This window comes from Temnothorax americanus, unplaced genomic scaffold (assembly GCF_048541705.1).
Source record: "Temnothorax americanus isolate GAGA-0224 unplaced genomic scaffold, ASM4854170v1 Scaffold73, whole genome shotgun sequence".
In the NCBI taxonomy this organism is placed as follows: Eukaryota; Metazoa; Arthropoda; class Insecta; order Hymenoptera; family Formicidae; genus Temnothorax; species Temnothorax americanus.
Genome location: NW_027509796.1, coordinates 437,293 through 465,232, shown reverse-complemented (window position 1 = coordinate 465,232; position 27,940 = coordinate 437,293). Strand labels below are relative to the sequence as shown.

Genomic DNA, 27,940 nt, shown 5'->3' with positions numbered 1-27,940 from the left:
ATTTTATTCTGCGCATGGAAAGCAATTTTGCCCAATCATAAATAGGGCTATTGTGGGGGGATGGTTGTATGCCCGTGGCGCATTTCATACATCCGAGTGTAATGGTAACCAGATAGAGAGGCGCCGCGCGCGGGGACCATCGGCCGGCGTTAACACCCGGTAAAATATCCAAAAAAATATCAAAGTCGTACGTCGCGGTTACTCGGGTGGCGGGTGGAAGTCGCGCCGCGCGAAAAATCGCCCTCGCGATCCCACACGCGGTCACCCGCGTCCGAAAGTCCTCCCTCTTTCTCTCTCTCTCTCTCTCTCTCTCTTTCTCCCTAGTCCATCCGTTAGCGGATGGAGCCTTGCGCTCTCATTCCCGCCTTTCTTTCCTCATTTACGCCGTCCGCCGATCTCGTCGTCATTCCCTCGCCTCGCGGCTCTCTGGCCGTTTCCCCGCTGGGGACGCGAGATCACCCCCGTTTATTTTTTCTCTCTCTTTCACGCGCCGCGACATGTCGAACGTGACGTGTGTCGAATGGTGCACAGTGGTGTACGCGAGTGCGAGTCGCGGCTGTCGACTTTTTACGCCACGTCCCCGCGTAGAACGCGGATATTCGCGTGCAGCCGTGTCTGTGCGTGCTACGTGCGTGCGTGCGCGCGCGCTCGACCGAGTGATCTGTGACGTCAGTGGTCCGATCGGTTGTCACCTGTCAAACCGATGCCGACGTGACCCTCCCCTTACCCCCGCTATCTCGTTCCCTCCCTCTCGGTCCCCGTCTCTGTCGTTCCCTTTTCCCCCCTTCGTCCTCCCGCTCCCCTCTCGCTCTTCCTCCAACTCCAACTATCTCTGTCGCCACCCTCCCCCGATGCAACCCGCGAACGCAATCCGATCCGCGCCGCTCCTCCCCCTCCTGCGACCATCCTCGCGCAATGTCCCCTCTCGGTTTAACCTGTGCGATCGTCCCCCTTCCCCCTTCCATATTTCCATTTCCCTCCTCGCCCTTGCCCTCGCAGGGATTTTCTCCCTTCTTCCGCAGCCACTCTCGCTCGTTTCCTCCTCATTGTGCCAGCTTCCATCCTCGGCCCTCTCGTTTCATCTCGCTCTTTTCAGCGGCTATGCCAATGGCGTGATCTCGGCCCTTTTTTCGCGGTCAATCTCCAATTCCTCGTAAGAGTCACGACACACTCGACGAGCGTCGCCCTTTCGTCGTTCCGGCCGAGCGACGGTTTTCCGCGGAGGGCAATTAAGGGGGGCGGGAGCGAGTTTGGGGGGCGCGATTCCACGTCCGACGGGGATTGCGGAGTCATTTTTCGGTTTTTCCTCGTCCCATGTTGGCTACGCCACTGATCAGAATCGCGCGATATCTATCCCTTTTCTCTTTCTTTCTCTCTCTCTTTCTCCCTTCGCGTTCTCTTGCGATTCTCTCCTGCCTCCCTTTTCCGCCCTTCCCCGGCAGCAGCAGCAGCAGCAGCAGCTTATTCACCCTGGTCGCCTCTCTGCCGGCCCGAAAACCGAAGCCGAGGCTTCGAAGCTCGAGCGCGACCACCACCACCACCACCACCACTACTACTAACTACTACTACCACCACCAGCAGCAGCAACAGCAGCACCAGCAGCAGCAGCACCACCGGCACCGGCAACCCCACCCCACTTACCACCCGCCCATCCACCCCTCGATATAACCCCGCTCACTCCATCCGCCGCGACGACCGCAGACACAAAAACAATAACAAATCGATTCGTGGCAGCGATGGCGGCGGGGCGAAGGGGGAAGGGGTCAGCGCGAGGGGTAGGACGACTGCTGAGGCCCCCAGCGCGCGATGCGAGGGAGAGTGAGAGAAAGGGTCGAACGCCGCCGGCGGGGGACGACGAGGAGGAACGTCCTCCTCCCCTCGGCGGTGCCCCTCCCCCTAACCCCCCCGTATCTCTTTCCCTCTTTCTGGATATTGTATAGAGAACGTTATGCTAAAGTATGCATGCACGAGGGTCGGTCCAATGGTCAGGAATCTCGCGAGTTCGTTCGCTCTACAGCGACACGTATCCGGGACCCGGTACACCCGTTTTCTTCACCGCTCCGGTACTCGCGGATCGCGGCGACGCCACATTTTTTTTTCTCTTCACGTTACCTGGCATCGTTATCGTCATCTCTTCGTCTTCATCTCCTCGGTCTTTTTCGGCATCGTCGTCGACGTAATCGTCATGTGTGTAGCGTGGGAGGCAGTGCTAAGCTGCTACGCGCGTGAATCTTCATTCGATCGGTAAGGTGGAGATCGGCGGTAGCCCCCGGCCTTGCGGTGGACGAGAGGGAGCACTGGCGGGGGATGATTCCGGCGTAATGACGATCGGCCCGAATTGTTGCGGTAGGCCACCATAGGGGCGCCCCCTCTTCCCCGCTCCAAGAGAAGGGGGAATTTCCTCGATATTCTTGCGATTTATTCGCGCGACCGTCTCACCTGACTCACCTCCTGTCGTTTGAGACGCGATTTTTTCGCCGATTTCCCCACAGTCCACGAAAATCCCTCTCCTTCATTTCTTGAACAACTTTGAGAATAACGATATTAACGGAATCTGCATACTTTATCTGTTGATCTTCTCGAAATGCCATATAAAAAGATTTAATTTAGAGAAAATTAATTAGCGGATCAGTAAAGGTAGCTCGCAGAACGAAATAGGGACAGTTGATTTTCCGCCAGAATCGAATACCTCGATCTGATCTGGAGGGGTGATCCCGGTCACCGAGTCTCTGGGTGAACGCACGTGGACAGAGCTAGATTCATTTGTCTATTGAAACTGGAGGGAGACGAGAACGTATGTACCTCGTTCCTCTTAGGACAATTCGTAACGTCGAATGCTTTGCTTGTTTCGCGTGATCTCCCGATCTTGTTTATATAGGTTACAAATATATCTCTTTAAGCTTCATGCATCTTTGTTCTCGTTCTATCAGGAAGACGTGGCTTACGATGACTGGTGCGAAGGTAAAATGATCTGCGAGGAGGAGAACATCCGCGAGTCTCTAACATTTGAGGAGATACAGATCGAAAGTTGAGCTATTCTGACGACTCGAGCAGTATAGATCCGCGTGGAAACAACTTTGCGAGAGTGATAATGGCATCGCGATATGAAATATCTTGGGACGAGCAAAAGTCGATATATGAAACGCGTATAATTCGGGTTCGGGAGTTTTCAGAAGAGTGCTAATAGAGGGAAATGAAGGAGGAAGAGAGAATTTTAGGGAGATAATCTTTCAAGTCGCGTGACACTTTCTTCCGCATCGTTATCCCCGCTTCGAGCACGCTTCGAAACGTTTGACCTCGTAACTCGAATTACTCGAGATCGAATTACCCCCGATCCCCGATGGTCTATTGCCTCTTGACGTGCTTCTGAAAATGTCTTCGCCCAACGAGATCCCTCGTGGACACTCGGAAAAATAACTATAAAATAATTACGAAATTACTTGGAGAAACATAATTGACAAAATGAGCATCGTGCATTATTTACAAATAGATTTGATATATACCTACGTTTATATATTTCTTAACGATTTAATTAAATGCAGCTCGATAGAAAGCGCATGTAGATAACGATTTTATATATAGATAACAAATACTCGGCACGCTTGAAAATTGCACGTAAGTATTGATTCGAGGGCCACCGCTAATCTCTCTCTTCTCGCTCCCTACCCTTCACCCTTTTTATACCGTGCAGTCCATACAAACATAATGAGGCACTCGAGCACTGTTTCCAAGCGATTCAATCTTTATTAGGTTCAGAGTATATTTCTAATTTTATATTCGACTTCTCTGCACGTAATCTCACTGACAGTCCAATAATACCGATACCTCGTAAATACACCAAATACTGGGGCGATTTCTGAAACTGAGTTTTATCAGTTTTACTTCACACGTGAAATTATATCTTAAAAAAAACGAACCAAAAAAAATTGGTTTGTCCCAATTTAATGGTGAACTCTCGATTCAACGATCAATTCCACCGCACCGATACAAAATGTATAGTGAATAAAAATAGTATATTTGCACGTCTCCTATCTCTTGGAATTTATTCCATCCTCAAGAAAGATATCGCCGCACAATGGTTTTTATCGGAAAGCTTTTTACGTGTAACACTTTTTTTACATTATATTAATTTCAAAGCCAACGTGCACGTGTTTGTGTGCGAATATTTTTTTTATTCACTGTAAAACAGATATAGATTATATCCTACGAACCGATCCCACGGATCCTATCAACGGGCAATCGTAACGTTCCAGATGGAATATGGGATTTGGAGTCTTCACGTCGCGGGTGAACTTTGGGGTGACCCGCGTCTCGCCCGAAGGCATCCGATTCTGCCTTCCGGCGCGACGCAGATCCTGCCAAGGGCCGCGTTCGCCCTGAGCGCCCTGCACCGGCCCGACATGCTGCCGCTGCCGCTGACGGCGGCGGGACCACCCTACGTCCCGATGGAGCTGGTCACGAAACCAGCCTCGATCGCGTCCACCAATGTCGAGGACGCCGAGGACGCGGAGAAGAGCACGAACGGCGAAGATGAAGACCCTCCGCAGCGCGACGACAACGAAGGTAACATCGAAAAGGCCGATCAAAATGAAAACCAGGTAAGACAATTGCCTCATTATTATACGGCACGATATTAAGCCGATTGGAACAAAAAAGAAATACTAATATATGTATAAAAAAATTTATAATTAAAAATTTTTTGCAAATTAAATAAAAATTGGCAAATATTTTTGAATAAAGCTGTGAGATCTCTGGTCAGAAATGGAAGCCTGAAATTTAAATAAGTTATATTAGTTTTCATGTAAACTTATGCCTAACATTTTTAATTGTAATACAAGCACAGGGCCACAGGATATGTTTTTTTGCATGTACCGATTAGACTTGCGTGCCAAACGAAAGCAATGACAACGAAGATGCCGGTGACGAGAGCGATACCGGTAGCACCAACAGTTCACATCGATCGGCAAACAACAATCTATCAATCGCGAAGCTTCCCGATCCGATGGCATGCTTGGCCCTCGACAAGGTCGGTCGGCGAAACTATGTTATCCGATGCATGAACATTTAATTGCTTGGCACATTCGAATCTGAAACCGATTCTTCGATTTTTGTAACATGATACAGTTATACACCGACTTTGTGTGTCGGTATTATATTATTAATATTTTATCACTAATATATTCAGGAAGGAACTCCTGTTCTGAACGGCTGGGTACTGGGTGCTTACACAGCGATGCTGGGCAGACTGTCTGCCGCCACTGCGGCATTAGAAGCGACGGAAGTTCCCAATATTCCCTCCGACAGTGATTCCGAGAGCGAGCACTCATCCTACACTGAAAAGTACGTAGAATGAATAGAATTGATCATAGTCAAGCCACCAATTATACTTTGTTTTTCTTAAAGATCATTTTACCTTAAGAAGGACTTAACGTCAAGTTCATAAAATTCGCTATTGAAATTAAGATCGCAAAGTTGTGGGACATTACATTGTTATTATTACATTAGTTGGTGACAATAATATTACGTGGTTTAAGATCGAGAGGCAGCAGTCCGAACGTGAGCAGCGTTCATCGCGGCTACTCGTGCGGCTCCTGCGATGTGGTGGCACCGACGAGACCGGCTCTGAGAAAGCACATAGCCGATTGTCATCCCGCTCTGTCCGGCACAGAGACCGGGGAGACCAAGAGGTGTCCGTCCACGGGCTGTGACTTCACGACGAGCAGCAGGTGCGAGATGGAGACCCACGTGGCGGCGCATGTGGCCCAGGGAATGACGCCTACGGGGAAGAAACGCTCGCTGGCCTTGCAACGCGTCAGGTATAGGTACTCGAACAATTTTACATAACTAACTACATCTAATCTGTGTTTTATCGAAAAAGAGATCCTTTCGAATCTTTTATTCTTATTACGGAATAAAACTCTTATCAGATATGGAATGAATGGAATAAAAGAAAGAAATGTATCTCTTATTTTTTGGGGGGAATATTTTTGCATTCTTTCAACTACCATTTTACAATGTTCTCAGGTACGAGAGGGAGGAATATCGGTGCTCGCTATGCTCGTACGCATGCACGATCGAGAAGGCATTTCAAAGACATCTGCGAGCGCACGCGAGAGGCACCGCGCCGGAGACTAGGGTGAGTTGCGCCGTCTGCGGTGCCGACCGATCGTCCGAGGTCGATCTCAGCAGGCATATGCGAAGGCATCGCGATGACCGGTACTTTTGCTGCGATATCTGCATCTTCCGCACAGTGCAACTGAAAAAGGTACTTGAAATATTATTTGTTTTTGCCACAGAGATGTTAATTATACATAATCGCTTATTTGCTACAACAATGACATAACTCAGAAAACAAAATTTTCCAAAAAATAAGTTTGAATGTTTTGAATTATTAAAATTTTCAACATTATACTTTTAAACGCGATTTTGATGCAATAACTTATTTGTAGAAGAACAAAAATATCTAGCTATATATTAGCTCTTCATTCTGTGTATTGAATTTTTACTCTCCTTTTGCAAACAGTTCAAAAAGTGACAATTTTTGAGTTATGTCATTGTTTAGCAAATGAGCGATATATACAAGAAACCAAAAATTAAGGATTGACTATGTTAATTATATCTTGGAAATTTTACAGCTAATACAACATCGTCGCATGCACACGGGCGAAAAGCCGCATCTGTGCCCGCACTGCGCTTACCGAAGCGCACGTCGTGACAATCTACGCAGCCACGTACGACGAGTACATAAAAAGGAGAATCTCTATTGCGACACTTTCAGTCCGCGTGGCATGTTAATAACTCCCTCGCTGTTGGCCTCCTCGAGGGATACCACCGATGTCGACCTGGTACAGAGCCCGGCATCCTCGCCGTCCTCAAATCCTGACGTGACCAACTAGCGAAAACGCCCCCGAAGAACGAAGAGAAGAGCAACGGCCCTGAGAGACCTGCGGGAAAAGAAATCTGGGACTCGCCTGTCCTTTATACGTCCTCATTTTGTCAATACTGCGATCTAGATATATTAGAATTTACAGGAAGGCTTGTACAAGTGCTGAACTTGGCGGACAAACGAAGAAGAATCGCGATGAGGTGAAAATTAAATCCGAGAAAAATTAAGAATTATTCATAATTTTACGAAAAAAAGCAATTTAAGAGGTAAACTAGAAGCACAGAGTTAAGATAATTTACGAAATTGACATGAATAGAGAAATGAAGTCGAAAGAAAAACTGTTTTCCAATCCAAGAAAAACGAATTGTTTTCCAAATCAGCATCGGCAAGGCTTCCCCTTTTAGACGTTAGGAAACGTATAGATTATTGCATGCGAACGTCGATAATTTAATGTAACCTTTGAATTCTAACGAGATCTTGTATTAGCTATGTAAACGTCCAAGTGTTACATTATGTAGCCGATTCGATGACGGTCGGTAGACAGCCCGTGCGCATCGATCGATGACGAACGGGAGAAAGCTGCAAAATGGTGCTAGAATCGTAGATTGATTGGATCACGGAGAAAGACTGAAAGTAGAAACGAATTCACGGCGCGACGTGACGTCCATCTTTTACGCTTTTCCCGCACTGACCGCCGTGACTAAAAAAAAAAAACAAAAAGAGAAAAGAAATTACAAGTTTCAGCAAAGTTTAAGACTGCAACTCTATACTGTTCCGGGGATTCTCGTGCTAAATGTTTACGATGCTTTATTGTTTCCCATTAACTATTGGATCGTTAATTAATTATTAGCGTCTACATCTTTAAGTTTAATTTCATTCTTAATATTTTTCGATGTTGCTGTAGTATTAATTTTTTTTTCTTTATTTTAATCTCGATTTTATTTTGTTAGTTTTAATCTTAATTTTTTGTTTTGTCTGCTTTGATTTTATGATCGGTATTCAATTCCGAAATAAAAATTTTATTTTTAGCATCATATAGAGACAAACAACGATCAATACATTTATGCTCTTCAACAGATTCGAGCAGGAGCAAACACTCGCAATATACTCGCATGTATATCGAGGCGGTTGCACGAGACTCGATCGAATCAGGCCAATGGTTAATGAGATCAATAAAAGCACCGAGTCACGACACGACATGTCGCGAGGAGCCCAACCGGGATGGAAAGGTGCTATTTTACGAAGATTCGTTTTAACGTTACGTGTCTAGTATATAGTTCGCTCGCGCTGCACGAATCACCATGCTATAAATATAATTGTTAAGTACTTGTTAACACGAACACATTGTTATCGTTGTCTGAGTTGCCGTTACCATTTACGTTAGCGCTATTTACGACCAACAATACCAAAACGATGCACTATTATGATTACGCAAGTAAATTATAATGACAGATAGAGAGCGTATAACGAGGTGAAGCCTAACGCGTTTTGTTTTGCAGACGATGATGTTTCAAAACATCTCCATAGAACTCATCTTATATCATTATACTCCTTTTACATCATACGTCTTTAAATTATACTAAAACTCTGTTCGCTTTATATACAACGTATAGCACATTTTTGAAAGAAAAGTGCATAATTGTCATCTGCAAAATTTAAGCTCGTTGGACGCACCCGTTCGCTATCGATACAAGTGTCTCGCGTACGTTTCTCTCTTTAGGATCCAAAATCATCCCCGACGATTGATCGCTTGCTCGTGCGAGGGGGAGAAAGCGAACGAGATCGATTGTAATTGTCGGAAATATGTGTCAATTTTTAATGTATCATACAAATACGTTGTAGTCGATAAACGATTTTGAAACGGCGTCTCACGTCAAGTAGCACGAGAGGATTTCGTGCACACCATGACACGGCAACGATGATCCGTCGTCTCGCCGAGAATGACATTTCTCGCGAAAGAGTATTGTTCTACTATATAGACGCTATAGCCATTACTATACAATACTATGCTAAACTACAAGGTATACGATGATGCGAAGCCGAAGCTGCACGGCATAAGGTTTCACTCCTCCGGCACATTTTGACGCTTTATATTCGAACGCGTTGCATATGTCGAACGTTAAAGTGAGTTTTTTTTTCTTTGAACTGGACTTATCATTATCACTTGTACATTTAGCGACTGAATTTTTCCGGCTCATTACATGTTCGCATTGACGGTGTTATCTTCGCTAGAAGTATCGCGAGATTCGCGAGTAACGTAGATCATTCCGTGCCAAGTAGCATAACATTTGAAATAAGCCGTAATTACGAGCGAATGTGATTTAGATTTTAATTAATTATATTACATAATTATATATATATTAAATATTAAATTATATTTTATCTTTTAGGTATACGGATGACTACTATAGTAGCCAAGATGATTACGATTATGCGTGGAAGTTGGCAAAAAAAACCGTTTATTCCGGATTTACATAACGATGTAAGCCCGTTCATCCGAAAGCATAGATGGTTTAACACATACCGGGTGTGCGCTATAATTCACTCGACTATGCGAACGAAAATCATGAGTTATACATGCTGGTGTACGTCTATTTTGCTTTTGATATACATCGGTATATTTTGTATTCGTAAAGAAACGCATTTACGGTGCAACGGGTTTCTCAATGCGACTTTTTATATACATGATTTTACACAAAGCTGTCCCGACTGAAGAGGGCGACTTGCTTTTTTCCATTTCTCGTCCGCGCATATCTACAAGTCGTTTCCAAGATATGCCGTACGCGTTAGCACGTTCAGAATATTTATATCACGAAATAGTTTTATCGGTGCGCGTCACGACGCGCATAATTTACAATGGATTATTCATGCGACGAAGAAGGTTTCTTGTTAATTACACGTCCGCAATTAGCGCGACTGGCTCCGTCCGCCGTTAGTATTTACTTGGAGTAATCGTTTATCTTTTATTTCGGTCAAAAGTCATAGCACAACTCGAGTAAAGCGTTCCGTACGTCGTACGTCAGGAAAACTGTCACGAAGAATCTATATATGTAATAGAGATAAAGGAAAAGTTCCGAAGAGACGAGAGACTTGCGAAAAGTCCGCGCGGGAAATTTCAATGCGGCCGACACGTTTTCTGGCGTTTCTCGTAGTTTTCCAAGGTGAGCGCCTAACGAGAACACCTCATTTTATCGTATCGTCCGAGCGATCAATCTCAGGTGCTGCCCGAGATTTATTCGCATTATTATAATTACGAGCTCATAACTGATAAGCAGCGGCGCCGTGCCGAACATTACGAACAAAAAGAAAAAAAAAATAAATGCGTGCCAAAGTGACCCCCGATTATAAGAGGGATGAACGATGTTCTACGGAAGGAAGATACGCGAGGGGTGTAAGCTGCTGCGGATGTGAAACGTGCGACCAGATTTCTTCGTTAGCGGAAAATTGCGCGACTCGGTTCCTTACATCTCATCAGATCGAATCTTTGGTCTTTTTTGTTTAATTGACTGACCTACGAAGAAAGAAAGAGGAAAATTTACCTTAGGCACTAAAAGCACTTTGATCGCAAAACTTAAGATATAACTAAGTATATTTAAACGTTTAATAAGTATAATGCAGGCGTAACTTTTTAATTAAATAGAAATATAATTTCGAAGTTTTGGTTGCGTTATTTTAGAACTTTTTTTAAAGAAATCCTTCTTTGTCCTTTTTGTTTTTTTAAAGGTCTCAAAGATTCAGCAAAGATTGAGAGTCTCGCAAAAGTCCGCAAACGCAGAAGGATTTCAGTCTGATCGTCCGCTTCCGCGTCCGTTGCGAGCATAAACTAGTTGTTACAATCTTTTAACTGTTGAATTTTTGCTGTAGCAGTAAGTGTCTTAACGTATACCTTATATAAACTACACGATAATATATTCTATATTAATGTTTCTTAGATTTAAATCTAACATACCGTACCGGACGTGTCTACGACGAGTGTCGTCGCTTGTGCTCCCTTAAGTGCGAATTGAAGTGCTCTCTTAACTGCTCATTGTTGGAATCTGCGAAACAGAGCAACTCAGTTATTTATGCCATCGCGAGATCTTATCAACGACGTCGAGAGGATAAAGAATGAGAGGGTCAAGTGTTTCAATGCAAAGATATTGACCTTTGGATAACAGCGCGCGGTTGCTTGGGGAACTGGGCAGCATTTATTGAAAGTAAAACATTCCACATATAGCAAGATTTTCATTTGTATTTGTAAATGACCATAGTTATTGCATTGTTCCTGTAATAGAAAAAAATCGTAAAATAATTGGGCATTAATAGGCTTTCTTATTCGGTACGAAAGTCGCGAGGCGACGAAAAATTTGTCGAGGAACGTCCGGCCGGTCGTCTTAAAAATTAATACAATCTAAATGTGATAATATATTTGCTATTAAATTATGACATAACGATTACATTATAATTAACTAACACTGCGCGAAAACGTACGAAGAAAAAATAAGCAATTTTAAGAGTCCGTATACTGAACGATGGTGGCGTTACGAGGGTGATCTGAATATTCGCACTACGACGATTTTTTCTGCAAGATATTGATCGGCTGAGCGAGTACAAAGCGATTAGAAAATCGACATCTGTCGAAATCTGATCGAAATTAATGCGAAAATAGATGTGTAATTTTTTATAAATTAATTCTTTGCGCTAACTCGGCCCTTTTTAATATTATAACTTCTCACGCCCAAATTTTATCGTTACGTTTCAGGAATAACTAAGAGCGTGAACGATATTCTGGTAATAAACGGAGAACAATATTAATAATTATTCTAAGCCAAGAAAAAATGTCTCATATAAGCAGTACATTTATATTATTCTATGTTTTTCTCGTTATATATGCCAGTTTGTCTTATATCCTCAATTCATATTGCCTTTATTTACATATCTTTAGTTAGTCTTGCTCTTCCGCAAACAACGCTCAAGCGCAAAGAATTAAAAAAATGAACGAATCGCGTCACCCTCGATTCCGACAGGAATTCGAATAAAAGTGCGAAGCCGCGTCTTGCTTGCCAAAAAATAAAGACTCTTGCGCTCTACGCATAATATATACACAAATATATAATTATATAAATGTACGTGTATGTGTGTGAGTGTGCCTAAAAGATTTTTTCCTCGGATTAATCTCTTAAACTTTCTATGTCATTGTCTTTTTCTCTATCTCACTCTCTTTGTCTCTTTATCTTACTGCTCTCGAATCACATGTTGCAGTCGTAAACGATTTCGAAGAACTATTATTGTAGTTCGACGATTTCGGAATTACATGGCAGATTCACGATGCCTCGTATCCGTCGCCACGTGACCGGATTAATTATTAAAATCATCTTATTGCAATATACATAATAATATTAATTTTTAATTCGATACACTTCGCCTATGCTAATTGTAAGACTGTAATGATCTCTGTAATACGAATGTTTACAGAGTTGAAACCTATATATTTCACGAATTTGATAACTTTAACAATTTGCCATTATTTTCTCCACAAATATATTCGTTAATATAATTAGGGTTTTTAGTAGAGAAACCAAATATTTTTTTATTTGCTAAATAGATGATTGGTACGGGGTGTCATAAAACTATTATTAATTTGGATAAAAGCGAAGAGAGGAGATTGAACCGTTTATCTCAGCCCTTACCCGATAAATTTCGCAAAACGTTTTGTTCCTATTGTCTCACTGTCTCAATTAAGAGCGCAAAAGTATGTCAAATTACAAAAAATGTGTTTTTGTTGTACACGGACCAATTGTCTCATATTACAAAAATAAGCGAGGAATAATTGCTCAATTAAAAATTACTTAATTACGATGATGTAATTTGATCGTCCATAGGCATTCCAAAAATATACGTATAAATGTAGAAACAGATTACGCGTTTGTTAATTTCCGTCATAAACATTTTGCGCGCAAAAAATTGCGTTATCGGCTGAGGGCTGGCCGCATTGTTTAACGATTGTCTCTCTGTGTTCCAACATAATAGTAGATATTCCGTCGATCGTTCCTCTTTATAAAAACGAAAAAAAAAAAAATACTACGCAGCCGCTACGCAACGCACGCACTCGCGATTTCGACTCCTCGAGACTACCGCGAGCGATCTCACTAGCTCTTTTCTGCAAAGTATACGAAAGTAAACGCGCGTTCCAATTTTTGCCTCAAACCCTCGAAAAAAAAGAAGGCAAGGCACATCTACACCAGATACTCGCCTACGAACTCGCGCTTGAATATTTTTTTACGATTTTATGGCCTAAGTATTCGGCGTCACGTCGAAAAAGTATAATAGGTATACTCTTTACGGGTTTGCGCGACCGACTCGACCGAATCGATCGCGGTAAATTAATCTTATGACGATAAGGGGAATTATATAATAAAAGCGAGTCGCTCCGCGGGAATATAATTTCCTCGTGTGATTCTCGATAGTGAATGACGATGATCTCAAAAATCATCTCGAATATTAATTTTGTAAAATTATGTTAATTTTCTCTCTCTCTCTCTCTCTCCATTTACTTATCCTAATTTTTTATTTCTCTTTTTAATCATTCCATAACAAAGGTGATTTTTACAGTTAAAATTAATAGAAACGTCCTATTGTCTGTTACAATTACCGTTCCAAGTTCCATCGACTATTTTGCTAATTACTATATATTTTTAAATCCGTGATGTAACATATTGTATCCCGTCCTTGAGTATTCGCCAAAGGGATCATCGGCAATCATCGAATCGTTTCGTCACGCGTTTTTATGTATACGGCTGCTGAAGCGCGTGTGCGTGCGTGCGGGTGTACCTGCTTATATGTAACGATCAATCTTAAGGAACTAATTAACGAATAAATAGTTAAACTTGTCGTCACCATTGTGATTTAAGATAGTAGAGATACCCAGGCAAGTCGCTCGATAGTGCAGGTGCAACTGATGAGTGCTCCGTTCAATTATTATCCTAAAATCTTATTAATTAATATAATTAGTTTAATAAAAAATCAACGAATGAAATGTCGTCAGAGTGACAGTGATACTCGCATAGTTATCGCTCAAAATAAGCTGTTGTTTAAAAAAACGAAATTATATTTTTATAAGTAAAAATATTATTTAACTTTAAGCAAACACATAAATAAGTATTTTCTTTCTGTATTCTGTTCTGTGACATCAGATCCATGTATGCAATTTTGTGTGTTTTTTTTTAAATCGTAATCTATAAAATTTTATAACGATATATTGTTTTGCACCTGCATGGAGGACTCTCGCCGGGAAAACGTTTACCTGTTTGTATAGCCAAAGTCGTCATTTGTCTTTGGCATGATAAAAGTCTTAATAAAGGTTTCATTAAAATATTCTTCGTAGAATAATATCTCTCCTTGTCCACCGTATTGTTAAATTTCTATTATACATTTCACGTGGCATATGCAGTTGCTGTCACATTTTCCTTTAGTTAAATTTGAGATAATTTATAACACCGCGACACTGGATCTGTTAAGTTGCATTTATTTTATTAAATAGACTAATTAATCTGCGGGATTATGGATGGCAAATTGAATATTTAATCGCGTGTGAATTGTAGCAAAATTTTTAAAGACCACATATAGTGTGTCACCAAAAAGAAATGTAATTGTTTTTGTTCAATGTGTTAATTGTTCTGTACAATTTTTACTGTGGAATTTTAAATTTGACCTCCTAAATGGGACCTCCTATATACATCTATTCTGCTAATTAGTAGATTTTCGCATTCTGCGTTGTACGGCTTGGTAAAAAGTTTAGACACATAAAATGAATAACACATTCCACGTGCAGTTGCATTGGTGGCCGTTGCAATTGTTGCCTGCGATGGCGTTGGCCTGGTCCCCTTCTCCGGCCTCTTTCCACCACCGAGGGCACCTCGAGAGGAGCAAACGGCGGATGGATGTGGTGGGCAACGGAGTAACGGAGACGACGGAGAGCGGAGCCGCGTCAGTGCATAGGCACGAGCTGCGCCGTCGGGTGGACGACGACGACGACGCGTTGCTCCGCCTCCTTTATCTTATCATTTCTCACGTCATTTTTATTATCTTCACGTACGTAAACGTCGGCAGTTCTACGCAAAAGTCTGATCCGCATCCGATGAAACGCGGCCCAGCATCTCGCGGCTCAAATATTTCTAAAAATATACTCCGAAACGTCGAGCTCCACGAGGAGAAAGGAGAAGGCCTGCGCGCTCACAAACTGTGAAATCTACAGTTCGCTTATTGTGCCCGTGTGCCTGCGCCCCGTCCATGTGTGTGCGCGTGGCCGGAGCACGCGCGCGCGCCTTTCTCCGCTCGTTGCCGCGCGCGCAAAGTGTCTCTTTAACTCGTTAAATGCTCTCGACCAGCACGTACTTATAGGCTTCCCTTTCTCGTAAAAATTCGTTTTTGTCCTGAGAAATTTGGATTCATATTAAAAATAATATAAAATAATCAATATAAAAATAATAACTGGCATTAATTATCGAATGTTCTTCCATAGCTTCAAGGGAGAGATTCGGTGTTCGTTTTTATTTAATATAACAAGTTTTATAAATTTACCATACTTCTCCTGATTGTACTTCTCATATGATTCACTCGTGTAAATCCGTGAAATTTGCATAAACACAAATGTGAAAAATTACAGATGATGGGTGTGTAATCATATGTACGTGAGCGGGTGCGTGAATGAGTCACGTGGTAATGAGAAGAGATAGTGGACCCACATCGTGGACGGAATACAGATGAACGATCGGGAAACAGACGTGGACCCCTTTAATTCGAAAGAAACTCTCGTTCGAAGAAGAAGAAAAAAACGAAACGCTGGTGATTTTAGATAGTGAGACTCACTGCGAGAAAACGGGAGCGGTGTGATTCGAGAGAAGGAAGGGACAATCGGTACACCACAACGGTGGAACAACGACGAGGTAGGTTTTTGACTCTGTGTGTTTTGTTGCTAACGGACAAACAACGGACAATCGTAATTTCCACGATGATTCTCGATTATGCACCCCGTTCTGAAAGAAGGATATATATATTTATATATGTCATTAGAGAGAGACTCGTGAAAATGTCAACAAATTAATAGACGGCGATACGAGTCAGGCGCGGAAATTAATAGTTACAAAAGTAACGAATTTTAAAATGTATATAATATACATATATACATTTTAATTCGTTACTTATGTAACTATTAAATTTTTTTATTTGCGCACCACGTACCGCGCCTGACTCGTATATATCGCCGTCTATTAATATATTTATATATTTACATATGTAATTTTTAATTGCGCGCGATGCATACATACCCGAAGAATCCGCAATTTTTGTTTTTATTCTGTCGAGGTAGCTCCATCAATTTGTGCGCACAGAAACGCAGTTAGATTTCTCGTCGACGAGGCATCTACAGGTGTTTTTGACATAAGAATAATTAATAATTAATGACAATGTGCGCGAACTGTTGGTGACGCGTTTGCGAGCTCCATTGTGGAGCCCACATGACACGATAACTATATACATCAATGCAGCACTTTCTACATATGTTTCATATTCATAATGAGCTATATGTATCTCAAATAGACCCCGACTCACATGTTACAAATATCATCTTGCGTAATTATATAATTTTGTTACCCTGCACAATCGTAATGTTTGCAACATAACTGGTCGTTAAATAAAAGTTTCTTTAATGTTTGGAAAATTATCGATTTATTGATATTTCGGATTAGGTAATCATTAAGGCTTGTTACCTCAATCAGTAGTTCGTTGCTTCAACAGTGCTCTTTCTATTAAATTTGTACTTTCTTATCTCGAAGAAGTTTCGATCTGTTAGAATCATGCAGTTAGAAGATAAGGAGTTACTTATCGTTCATACCGTTAATCTGACGAGAAGCTGGTAAGTCTGATGATCATGTGAGTGGATCGTGAATCATGAGTTTCATTGGAACAAACGCGTCAGATATGCCGCTTCTTTATTCCGTAATAGATTCTTCTTAGCGTAGCACTGTTCCGCATATTTCTCTGCAACCTTTTTCCTCTTTCCCTGAGAAAGTTAATTCGTAATATTTAAAAGAGAGAAAGAAAAAGAAAAAAAAAGTAACATAATGTGCAACAAGGTCAGCGACATGGGACTCTTCATTTTAGACTGATTTATTTTTAGCTGGTTGGAGAATCCTGCATTCTTGTAACATTTTTCACATGCTTAAGCGTTTACTTTATTTCAAATACAACTAAAGGTGATAGCAAGATGCGATAATGATCGGATGCCTGGTTCAGAATTAAGATACAGATATGGAATGATGGATGTGTACTCACTCGCCACCAGTCAGTTGGAATAGTAGCCGGAAACTATGGGCGACGGTATCGGCTTTCGGAACGATGATTCACCCTGGGACAATTCATAATTTCCTTTCTGTTTGCGTCGCTCGTTTGTTTTGTCACGCGCTCACTGCGGAGAAATAACAATTTGATTAGTTTAGAAAACGAATAATGGACTAGAATATAGAGACTAGAGCTTCAATAATGGTACCAGAAAAACGCGCTTTTCATTTGAGAAGTCCTCTCTTACGAAAATTACAGTTTCTGAAGCAGAGGGAAAAAATGTAAAAATGTATAGAATCTAATACTATTAGCTGAACTACAAATTTTTAATTGCTATCATATTTTTTTCAATATATCTAGGTGACCCTGATAAATTGCGGGAAAACATTTCCAGTTCGAGCTTGCGTTAATTCGAGCCGCGAAGAGTCAGAGGAACTCTCATATGTCTCAGGATCAATGGGTTAACGTCGGAACATACCATAATTTTATTTTACTGGGACGCTACTACGCAGTGGAGGAATCCAAGCTCCGTGATGGAGGTGAAGCCGATACCGAAGCCGCGATCGGTAGTGACCGAGAGCAAACCGATACCGGCGCCTCGAAGACTCTTGCCGACCAACACCTTGCCATCGACTCATTCCAGCAGTCCGACCAGCGAGTCCGGTCAGTCTGAGAAAAGCGACGATTTGAAGTCGACTAGCAGTGGTGATTTGAAATCGGCCTCCAACGATAGTACTCGCAGCAACCACGAGTTCTTTCGCAGCCTCAGCACGAGCTCGCGCCAATTGAAGGACGAGATCTCGGAGAAGATGACGGTGAAGGGACGCGCCGTTATCTCCAGCACGCGAAACGCCAGCATTCGACTGGAGAAGTCGGTGAAGAATCTGTTGACGCGGCGGCTGTCGTCCTTGAACCAGGACGACGTGGTGGTCGGTCAGGGCGGCGTCCAGAAAAAGCACAAAGATCCGGTCGAGGAGGACAGATGCGTGTCGATGCCGGCCGCCAACATCTTCAGCAGCATTTCATTTTACAGCCCTCTGAGCGGCCATCTGAAGAGCATGAAGAACGAAGAGGATCTGTCCACCGGTGGCAGGCACAGCCCGCCGCCTCCGGTTTATCCACCACCCCCGCTTCCGGACGAATCTATCTACGACGAGCTGCAGTCCGTCACGTCGGGAAGTAGCGGCCGATACGACACACTCAGTTCCACCGTGTCCGACAAGATCGAGCGAGATTTTCCCGACTTCAACGTCCTCGGCTCCACGCGGAACCAGGTAAAATCTCTTTAATCGCCTCCTCTCCTTTTGGAATTCTGCAATAGAATAATTACTATTATTCTCGGCATTATAAGTAGAACCTGTTTAGCGTTTAAGCACTGGCAAAATTAAGATGCTTGTAAAAATTATGATTGTTCCATCTGATTGGTAAATGAATAAAAAAGTCTTATCCTTCTTAAATCTTTCTTCCTCGAACAGACTAGCGATTCCGACCAGAGTCTAAACTTGTCCGACGTCAATTTAAGTCTATCGCACGACAAATCTGAAATATCTGCCAAAAGGCTGTCGAGGTCAGACTCTTGGACCTTTTACGACGCCACACCGGGCACGAGAGCTGAGAATGTCGATGAGGTGAACAGGATATCCAGCGTAGAAGAGGAAAGTTTGGAGAAATCCTTCGAGAAGAAAATCTCGCCGGTAGATCGAACTTCTTGCGCGTCCTTCGAGAGCCAGGCTTCCATCCAAAATTCTCTCTACGAGAACATGTCGCCACCGAAGGTCGATTGTCGGCAACAACCGACGGCGATTCCCTCGGACTGCAGGCTGCAGAGCAGCAAGTCCGTGCTCTTCGAGTTCGACCCGTTCGCGAGGACATCCGAGGACGAGAACGTTTATAGCAATTACGAGAACAACGATATGATGCTGCTGGAGACGTTGTTGGCTACCAACGACAGCGCCGACAGTACGCTGGAATTTCGCGAGAGCGCCGAAGAGGAGCAAGATGACGAGGACCTGGCGCATCCCGGCATTAATGTGACACCACCGGAACCACCCAAGAGATTTGACTCCCTTCCCAAGAACGAGTATGACGTGGCGGAAGGTGTGGAGCAACCCGACAAGGTTCAAGCGTCGGGCAAAAATCCGCCTCTCTTGCCGAAGCTGGCGCATTTGGTGACCAAGAAGCAACCCGCTGTTCCTCCCAGGAAGCCTTCCACGAAGGGTCCTGCGCTTCCTAAACCGAATGCGAGTACGACTATGACAACGACGACAACGACGCTTGCCAACAACGACGAGGAGAGCGTTACCAGTCCTTCGTCGGGGACGCCGAAACTTGCCGAGGATCATCGCAAAGTGAGCGTGATACAAAAATTGAAGAAACTAGGACAGGAATCCACGGTGCACGCCATCAAACCCAATGTGATCAGTTTCGTTAAGAGTGGTAGTAAACTGTTATCCAGGACTCGCGAGCACATTGCCGAGTCCGGCTCGAGGTCGCTACGAATGGAGAGGCCGAAGGTGAATGCTCCGCACAATCCGGTCACACACAGGGGACTAGTGTACAGGTGAGAGGCAATATATGAACTTGCGTGAGAAATATATTTCATGAGTCTCTAATCCCGAAACTTTTCTTCTACAAAACTAACAATTAAATGAAACGGTCAAATCGTTGACTAATTTGTTTCTAATAATTCAACAAGAATTTCGCGATTTACAAATTTAAAATTATACTGCTTAAAAGTTATCATTATAAAAAAAATTTTGTATGAGCGCTTAAGAGAAACGTATTTAAAAAAAAAAAAAAAAATTTATCAAAGAAGAGATTTCAAAGACTCCTCTTAATAACCGATTGCGATTAATTTTAACGTTTGAATAATTTGTCGTTTAAACTGAGCGACCGCATTGATTGGAGTATTAATTAGAAATGTCGTTATTTCCTATGGAGGCCTGGAATGGGTATCGAGAGAGCCAAGGACCTCGTGCCGAGAGCGACAGTGTTGCTCGATCGGAAATTATCGTTCTACGCTGACAAGAGCATGTCTACGCTGAAAGAGGTCGTGGAATTAGAGACAATATACAGTATTCATCTGCTTCAGGATGTTAAGTGAGTCTGTTATTTTACTACGTAAACGTAACATACGTGGTATAATTATTTTCACAATTTTAAACATTTCTTTGCGCATCCTTCCACAAAATTCGCTTTATTCCATTATTATCATCCAAGATAGTATCATTGTTCGATTAATAAAGTGACTCACTCGTTGGTATATATTTACATTGATCCAACTCCAAGTGTGTTAACGCCGGGCAAACGTTCCCCCAGGCTTATAGCTCTCTCTTTCTCTCTCATCGCGCTCTCTCACTTTACAAGAAAAGTCTCAAGGTCCTCTTTGTTAAACGAGAAGAAAAGGAGAGAGAATCATTTCTCAAATGTAATCTGATAATAATTAAATTATTATTATTATTATATATATATATATATATATATATATATATATATATATATATATATATTATATACAAAATATATAATATATAATTTAATTGTTACACCAAAGATATTTGAAAACATCATGCAAAATAAAATAATTTATAATTGTATAATACGTATTTCAATTATACTGTATTGTACATATATATATGAAATGATCAGCTCTTCCACCAATCTTTTCCTAAGAAATTATGGTCAGCTCCTGATGCAACAGCATGATTCTCATAAATGCGCAGTTTTCTTCGCCTCGTATGTCAATGCGTCTAATCTGTATTTAACGCTACATATCTTTACTTCCCTTTGACTCATCATACGATTGGCACATCATATGTAGCTAGCTCGTCAGCCGGTCACTCGCGATTACTTGATGAAGACAATTTCGAAATGTGTGCAGGACCATGGATGGTGAGACGGTGCATTGCATAGCGATTAGCGGCGCGGGCAGACCGAGCGTGCACATTTTCTACGCGAAAGGCATCGCCGAGAGACGAATTTGGGCTCAGAGAATCCTCGAGGCGACCACGCCGACCTTCTCCACGAAGTACACCGCCGAATTCACCAGAGCAGGTTGGGCTTACTTAAAGGTATATATTAAAAAAAACAACGTAATGATAAAATCAATGCCTTTGAACAGAAGAGCAACAAATTAATAAAATAATAAATGTAATGAAAATTGCGTACAAAAATTTCTATGCGCAATCAATAAGAGTTGATCGCTTTCGCATTTTATTATGTGCTTTACAATTTTATATTAATCTATCATTATAAATTTGCAAGCCTACCTCAGTCGTATTTTAAGGTACGTCGAATTTAATATTTTTTCGTTAATGTATCAGTGTTCTTTTTAACCACGGATTAAAAATTATTAAGAAATTATTTATAAGACAGAGTTATATCAACATAATTTAAGTTTGTAATAATATTTACTTGAAGATACAAATATTAATAAATATTTCACAAAATCCTGAGTGTTCAACCGCTAAAACGTTCGCGCTTGCGAAAGCGGAAACCTATATATGCTTTGATATGCAAATTCCTCCTCCACAGTTTCGCAGACGTTCTGAATATTTCGCGTTCCATTGTCACTGTGAATTGTTGAATTTTTTCGTCGTCGACAGAAAAATATGAAATGTTCTGTGTTGTTTTCACACGGTTGTAATTTATTCTTTGTATCCCTTTAGGAAGGTGTAACAGGTACCTGGTTCCCAGCTTGGCTCCTCTTGCAAGAAAGAACGTTGATTTACACGAAATCCTTGGAATCTACGTTCGCTATGAACTTTGAACACGTAGACCTGCGGAAAGCGCGCTGCATCGGTAAGTCGCAACTGAGAACTTTGAAAATGTTATAATTCGAGCTGTTGCAAATATAAGATTAAACTCTCACCAGTGTATAACATAAAAATATGAGTTTAACGTGAAATAGATAAAATAGACAAAAAGAAAAATTCAATTTATTTTAATAAATTGATGTTAAATCAATTTATTACGTTGATAAATCAATTCATTTTTGTTACATCCTTATCAGTATATTTCATTCATATGTGATCAATATCAATATCAATGACCTCAGCCTTAATCTTTCTCAGATCGTTGAAATTATCGTGACCCAAATTAATCTTACGGCTGAAACGCGAAAGACGTGATTCTAATGCGGCGGTAATAAGCGAATTCGGTTGTTGTCATCTTATCAGTGACTCAATATGCGATACGAGCAGCTGTTTGATTAAAAATCCAACGCATCCTAAATTAGTCATATCCGTAGATATATATTCTGATTTGCACAAATGCTATTAATACATTAATGTTACGCTAATATTAAATATTAGTATAAAATAACGTTAATATTAAATATTAGTAAAATAATTTTTGAATGATTATTCAAAAATCATTCTTGTTTAAAAAAAATCAGTGAAAAGTCTTTGTTAAAATTTAATTGCCACTTAACAAGATTCTATCATTATTATCGTATGTACAACTTTAACAACGTATTTATTGAAATTGCGATATTGTGACATTGCAGTGTTGCGAGATCAAGAAGGGCCGATCTCCGGAAGCGGAATTGTTCCAGTGGTGGTTGCAGATGCCGGGGGTAGCGGCGCCCTGCATATTGCCACCTCGGGAACCCACGAGGCGACCGCCTGGCGACACGCTCTTTATCAAGCGGCCACGAACTGCGGCCCTGCTTTAGACCAACAACAGATTACGCAGGACAATGTGCCCGTCATCTTGGACAAATGCGTCAACTTCATCTATGCCCATGGTGAGTCATCATCTTGTATCGTCGAACGAAAATAATATCGTATAGAATTGTATGTGTGTTCGATAATGTTCTGTAATTGACGCGATCGCTAATTACTCAGTTTTCAAGTTTTCCTGGAAACGATAAAAAAAAAGAAAATAATTTTCACATTTTCTTTTCACTTACTCTTTTATGTGGCATCTTTTATGTGATAAGGGATGATAATAAAAATATTTCTCTTATATCATCAATTACATCCTGCATGATATACCGCGCGCGATGTAAATTCGCATTACCTCTATTATTAGAATTAATGACATTAGTGAAGCACCTTGTATATGATAATTAAGTTTCCAACCAAAGAATTATGGTTGCATTATTAAATTCTACTATCTGTAAACGCGATATTATGTGATTGTAATTGAATGTCTCACAAAAATCTTATCTTTTAGGTATGATGACGGAGGGTATTTATCGTCGTAGTGGATCGAGCAGTGCCGTAGTAAAACTATTAGAAGCTTTCAGACGAGACGCATGGACCACACAAATAACGAGGAATTTGTACACGGAACACGACGTCGCCACGGTTCTTAGAAGATTTCTTCGGGATTTGCCGGATCCATTGTTCCCTTCTAATATACACGACCGACTTTGCCTCGCCTCAGGTAACAAAATGTTCCATACAAAACAGACTTAAATTCATATAAAATAGACGCGGTGAAGATTTCTAGGATATTGGGATTAACGGAATATAATTTTGAAAAATTAATGTTGCAAAAATTATTTAAAAATCCATTTCCCTTTTTACAGAATCGACCAGCGAGGAAAATAGAGTGGCGACTTATCGGAAGCTATTGTCCACCCTGAGTCCTATAACGTCGGCGACGCTCCGCCGGATCCTGGCGCATCTTCACGGCCTCAGTCAGCAGAGCGCCAGGAATCTGATGACCGTCGAAAATCTTTCGGCAATCTGGGGTCCGACTCTGATGCATGCCGGAGAGAATAGCGCCGAGGAGTGGAACCGGGCGGAGATCAAGGTCATCGGTGACCTCATCAAACTGTATCCGAAACTTTATCAATTGTCGTCGGCTGACCTGGCCAAGGAAGCGAAGATGCTAGAGGTTCTGGAAAAACATCATGTGTCCAACAATGGACCGCGAGGTGCGCCTTCGGGGGATCTCAAGATCTGGATATACATCCTGTCGCCGAACGGAGAGTGTGTGAACGTCACCGTAAGGATCCTTTTCTGATTCCTTAGCTGGCATATCGCTGAACCATATTCTGCGTTGCGCAATATATTTTCGTTACAGAGTAAAACGGAGCAAAACCAATAACTATCGACAATTTGTTATTCTGAATTCCTGCTAACGATTAAAATTTAGCTACAATATAATCTTTCGTTTATTTATTTTTAATTAACTAACCGATTAATTAGATCGGACCTCAGAAGACTGCGTTCGACGTGTGCCGGGAACTCGCCGAGAAAGCCAGCTTGCCGTCTCACGAGCTGTGTCTAGAAGAATATACTCTGTCCGGCGCGTTGGAGCGGCCGTTGCATCACAGCGAACGTGTCCTGGAAACAGTGGCAAGATGGGGATACTGGGACTCGGATGACAGAAAGGATAACGCCCTCATCCTCAGGAAAGACCGATTGTACAAGGACATCGTGCCTCTGGTACGTGTACTAAAGACAAAACAGGTAAAATTGGTACAAAGCTCTTGATGTCGTATCACGGTGAAATTTACTGTTAGCACAGCTTCTACACACGCACACACACACATGCAAAGATTATCCTATAAGTTCCCACGATCTAAATTTATATAGTAGAGCAGAGCGGGTTCAAGGCCGTACAAAGTGCGCGTGAGGTTTTATGCGGATCAAATTGCGTGATTCCAGAGGCGAAAAGAAAGACGCGTCCCCCCCGCATGCGCTGCGAAAACAGGATATGGGTCTAATTGAAAATATTGAAATTAATTATGTTTCTTCTCCCTCCCCCTCTCTCTTTTCCCCCTATCTCGCTCTCTATTCCCCTTTGTGTAGGTAAAGCCGCCTATGACGATCTCCGGCGAGCTTAAATTTGCGGACACCAAGACGAAGAACCTGAAGACTTACCTCTTCGAGTTCAGTCAGGCGAAGCTTTGTTGTTACAAGGATAAGGTGTGCTCCGTGAAACTTCATGAGTGGAAGATAGAAGATATTATTTGGTACTTGGGACACGAGCCTAAACGCAATCCACAGATGGGGTAAATATATAGCATAAAGTTACATTTTAATAGATTTCTTGGAAAATATTTACGGGATGTGTTTTCTTTCCGCAGCTGGTCTATCACGTTTATCACAAAGAACAAGAAACCAACAAGGTAAAAATATTATATACTAAATATATAATAAATTTTTGTATTATAATTTAATATAAAATATATTTATAAATTTTTAATTATATCTCTCCATCGTAGAATTGACTGATGTTTAATTATCTTTCAGATGTAAGGACAGTCCGTATTTCGGGAATGTTTTGGCAGGCACGTCCAAAGATGAGCAGTACAGATGGTTAGCGGCTATGCTCTTCGGGGAGTACCAATTAAATCTCCGAGCTTCCGCGGTGAATCTTATGGATCCATGACCAATTAAAGCCGATTAAGCAACTTAGTGCCTCCAAAGTGATTGATAAGTGATATTTTCCTAAATAAATCGCGTTATAGACTCTGAACAAATACGTGCATAGTGTCAATTAAAAGAACTGATTAGCTTAATAATTTATAGTTTACAGTTTTATAGGTTTTTTCTAAGCATAATATCCTAAGTCTGATCTCGTCTAACAAGCGCTTATGTAAATTGAATTGCCCCGTTACAAATTGATTAGTGCGGCCAATAGAAACGTCCTCGTAGTTACAAATCAATGATGCTGTGAAAGTCTATTGTTACAATCGAGTTAACAATAATGATAATTATCGCATAAATATGTGACGAATTATGGAATAACATGCCATTTATAGAAAAATAAAATTAACGGAAGCTGAAATAGGCGATACAATGTTTTCAAATTTATTTTTAACATACATATGTACATACATACACACGCGTGTGGTCAATAATTTATATATATAAATAATTCAACATATCTATCTTTTTATGATATTTTAGACAATTTGGAACAGTATCTTGCTTTATAGTTACAACCATTAAATTCATTTTTGAACGTAATCTCTCCCATTCATGTAAAATATAAAATAAATATTAAAATGCTCAGGAAAAGATTTTTGCATTAAAAACGATTATAAATTAAATTGACGACTCTTATTAGCAAGTATTATTATTCGGATTTTATATTAGTTATTTCGCACATTAGTGCGTATGTGGGAGACTGTGACGGATTGAGCGATGTGCTAGGAACGAAAATATCCGCATTATCTAAATCAGCAATATGACATATCACTTTTCTAATCTCGCTCTTTAATACTCTTTTGTTCACTTCCGAGTGTAGGCTTTGTAATTCTAGTGCTACCCACTCGCCGAAACGCTCATCTTCGTTCCGTGTTGTAGGTGAGACGCATAGACGCTTCGATTTTTCCTCGTTAACGACATCTAATGATTTGAAAGAACGTTTTTTTCCTTTCCCATTTTCCCGTTTTCTTTTGAATGTCTCTTTGTTTTCTATTTCGTTTGATTCTGCTTTCACCTTGCTGCGTCCCTTCTTTTCTAAAGTCCCTTGAATCTACAAAACAATAATAATGATATATATTTGGTATAACAAAAATGTTATAATATTTATCTCTTAAGAATGAAATTGCTGCATTAGAGAAATGGGCTCTTTATAAATGATATTTCAACTTACCATAACTTCCGAACGTTTAGATCTGCTTGTTACAGTAGGAATTAAAAAATTCAGTGCTGAAAAATAAGGCCAGGTGCTGATATATATTTTATTTTCACTGTCTGCATTTGTTTTCTTTAGTTTTAGTTTGTTTATTTCTCGAGATACCTAGAGCAAATAGCAGGATAATTAAAGATAGAAAATTATTTAAATAAAAATATTACAACAAAGATGCTCTTATTCCACAATTTCAAAATTATAAACAGTTTAAAATTAAACAATTCTAAAATATCATTGCGATAAACCGGATAAACCATCGACGGTCGATATAGTAAATAAACAATCAACCGCATTTACAATATATCTCGTTTACCTGACTCCTGAGCATTTGCAGTTTCCTGTTAATCTCCTCTGGCGCAATATTCATACGTGTCGCGATGTCTCTTATTAATATCGCCTTTAATTCTTTGTTCTTGTAATCCTCGAGCTTCATGTCCCATAACGGCGCGTTCTCCTTATAAAGTCTGATAAGTTCGAACGTGTCTTTTTCGGTCCACGCGGGCAGCGACATAACGCAAGACGCAAGCGAGAGCACTCTCGAGAGTCTCGCGGTTTCCTTGAAGTTACTCGGAACGGAGATTTGAGAAGAGCCAGATAACTCTCTCGCTCGCGTGAGAAAACACGAATCCTTTACGAATACGCAGAGAAAACTCGTCACACTTCCATTCGCGACATCGAAGAGTCGTCGACACTCGACAGAGTCGCTTTCAAGGGTCCGTGTTTACGCGGACGAAAACACGCGCAAGCGCATTAATCAGAATTCGACTTATTCGGGTGAGCGAACTTCAGAGCTTTCGCATTTGAACACGTTCGAACGTTGACAAGGCAACGTAAAATTCAAATTCATTCGACCATCGCTTCATATGCGAAACAATAAATCTGTTCTTTGTAGAATATTTTAGATGAACTTTTTGCACAGTTCATCTTTTATCTTCTTCTCTTCAACGTGAAAAGAAAAAGAGGAAAGATTAACTATATATACAAAAAGTTCAGCTAAAAACAACAAGCCTAATATATTTTTCGGCTCGGATTTTAATAGTGATCAAAATTAAAGCGTCTAAAAATTAAAATTATCAGAATTAAAATAAAATTCAAATCGTCAAAATATCTTAGAAATAATTTAAGATATACTTATTT

General features: G+C 41.1%; 3 protein-coding genes and 2 long non-coding RNA genes across 12 annotated transcripts; 2 read left to right on the top strand and 3 right to left on the bottom strand.

Moving 5' to 3' along the window:
• Positions 1-26: 26 nt before the first annotated feature.
• Positions 27-14,241, top strand: LOC143906583 (uncharacterized). 6 transcript variants are annotated; one of them, XM_077422769.1, is made up of 7 exons: positions 27-159; positions 4,254-4,598; positions 4,880-5,026; positions 5,186-5,340; positions 5,535-5,822; positions 6,025-6,265; positions 6,636-14,241. In XM_077422769.1, exons 2-7 carry the CDS (start codon positions 4,254-4,256, stop codon positions 6,894-6,896), a joined length of 1,437 nt encoding a protein of 478 aa, XP_077278895.1. In that variant the 5' UTR covers positions 27-159; the 3' UTR covers positions 6,897-14,241. The 6 variants fall into 6 exon arrangements, with proteins under 6 accessions (XP_077278895.1, XP_077278894.1, XP_077278893.1 ...); XM_077422768.1 differs by lacking the exon at positions 27-159 and adding an exon at positions 284-1,775 and having other exon boundaries at positions 5,535-5,816; XM_077422767.1 differs by lacking the exon at positions 27-159 and adding an exon at positions 295-1,775.
• On the bottom strand, positions 4,592-5,665 carry LOC143906586 (uncharacterized). Its single transcript, XR_013259571.1, has 4 exons — positions 5,525-5,665; positions 5,228-5,333; positions 4,873-5,087; positions 4,592-4,769 (listed from the first exon to the last, which is right to left on the bottom strand). It is a non-coding gene; the product is annotated as an uncharacterized LOC143906586 (long non-coding RNA).
• A 557-nt stretch (positions 14,242-14,798) lies between the features above and the next one.
• Rhogap15b (RhoGAP_ARAP and RA_ARAPs domain-containing protein RhoGAP15B) lies at positions 14,799-25,954 on the top strand. Of its 3 annotated transcripts, none has more exons than XM_077422766.1 (14): positions 14,799-14,956; positions 15,531-15,810; positions 17,564-18,477; positions 18,679-19,763; positions 20,144-20,302; positions 21,084-21,273; positions 21,871-22,003; positions 22,710-22,949; positions 23,381-23,593; positions 23,739-24,160; positions 24,364-24,603; positions 24,970-25,172; positions 25,248-25,289; positions 25,414-25,954. In XM_077422766.1, exons 3-14 carry the CDS (start codon positions 17,737-17,739, stop codon positions 25,550-25,552), a joined length of 3,807 nt encoding a protein of 1,268 aa, XP_077278892.1. In that variant the 5' UTR covers positions 14,799-14,956; positions 15,531-15,810; positions 17,564-17,736; the 3' UTR covers positions 25,553-25,954. The 3 variants fall into 3 exon arrangements, with proteins under 3 accessions (XP_077278892.1, XP_077278891.1, XP_077278890.1); XM_077422765.1 differs by having other exon boundaries at positions 14,813-15,278; XM_077422764.1 differs by having other exon boundaries at positions 14,813-15,810.
• On the bottom strand, positions 15,768-17,313 carry LOC143906587 (uncharacterized). Its single transcript, XR_013259572.1, has 4 exons — positions 17,198-17,313; positions 16,758-16,925; positions 16,192-16,286; positions 15,768-15,900 (listed from the first exon to the last, which is right to left on the bottom strand). It is a non-coding gene; the product is annotated as an uncharacterized LOC143906587 (long non-coding RNA).
• Positions 25,955-25,992: 38 nt separating the features above from the next.
• Positions 25,993-27,800, bottom strand: LOC143906585 (uncharacterized). Its single transcript, XM_077422775.1, has 3 exons — positions 27,117-27,800; positions 26,765-26,911; positions 25,993-26,644 (listed from the first exon to the last, which is right to left on the bottom strand). The coding sequence occupies exons 1-3, from the start codon at positions 27,312-27,314 to the stop codon at positions 26,243-26,245; spliced, it is 747 nt and encodes a 248-aa protein (XP_077278901.1). The 5' UTR covers positions 27,315-27,800; the 3' UTR covers positions 25,993-26,242.
• Positions 27,801-27,940: the final 140 nt, after the last annotated feature.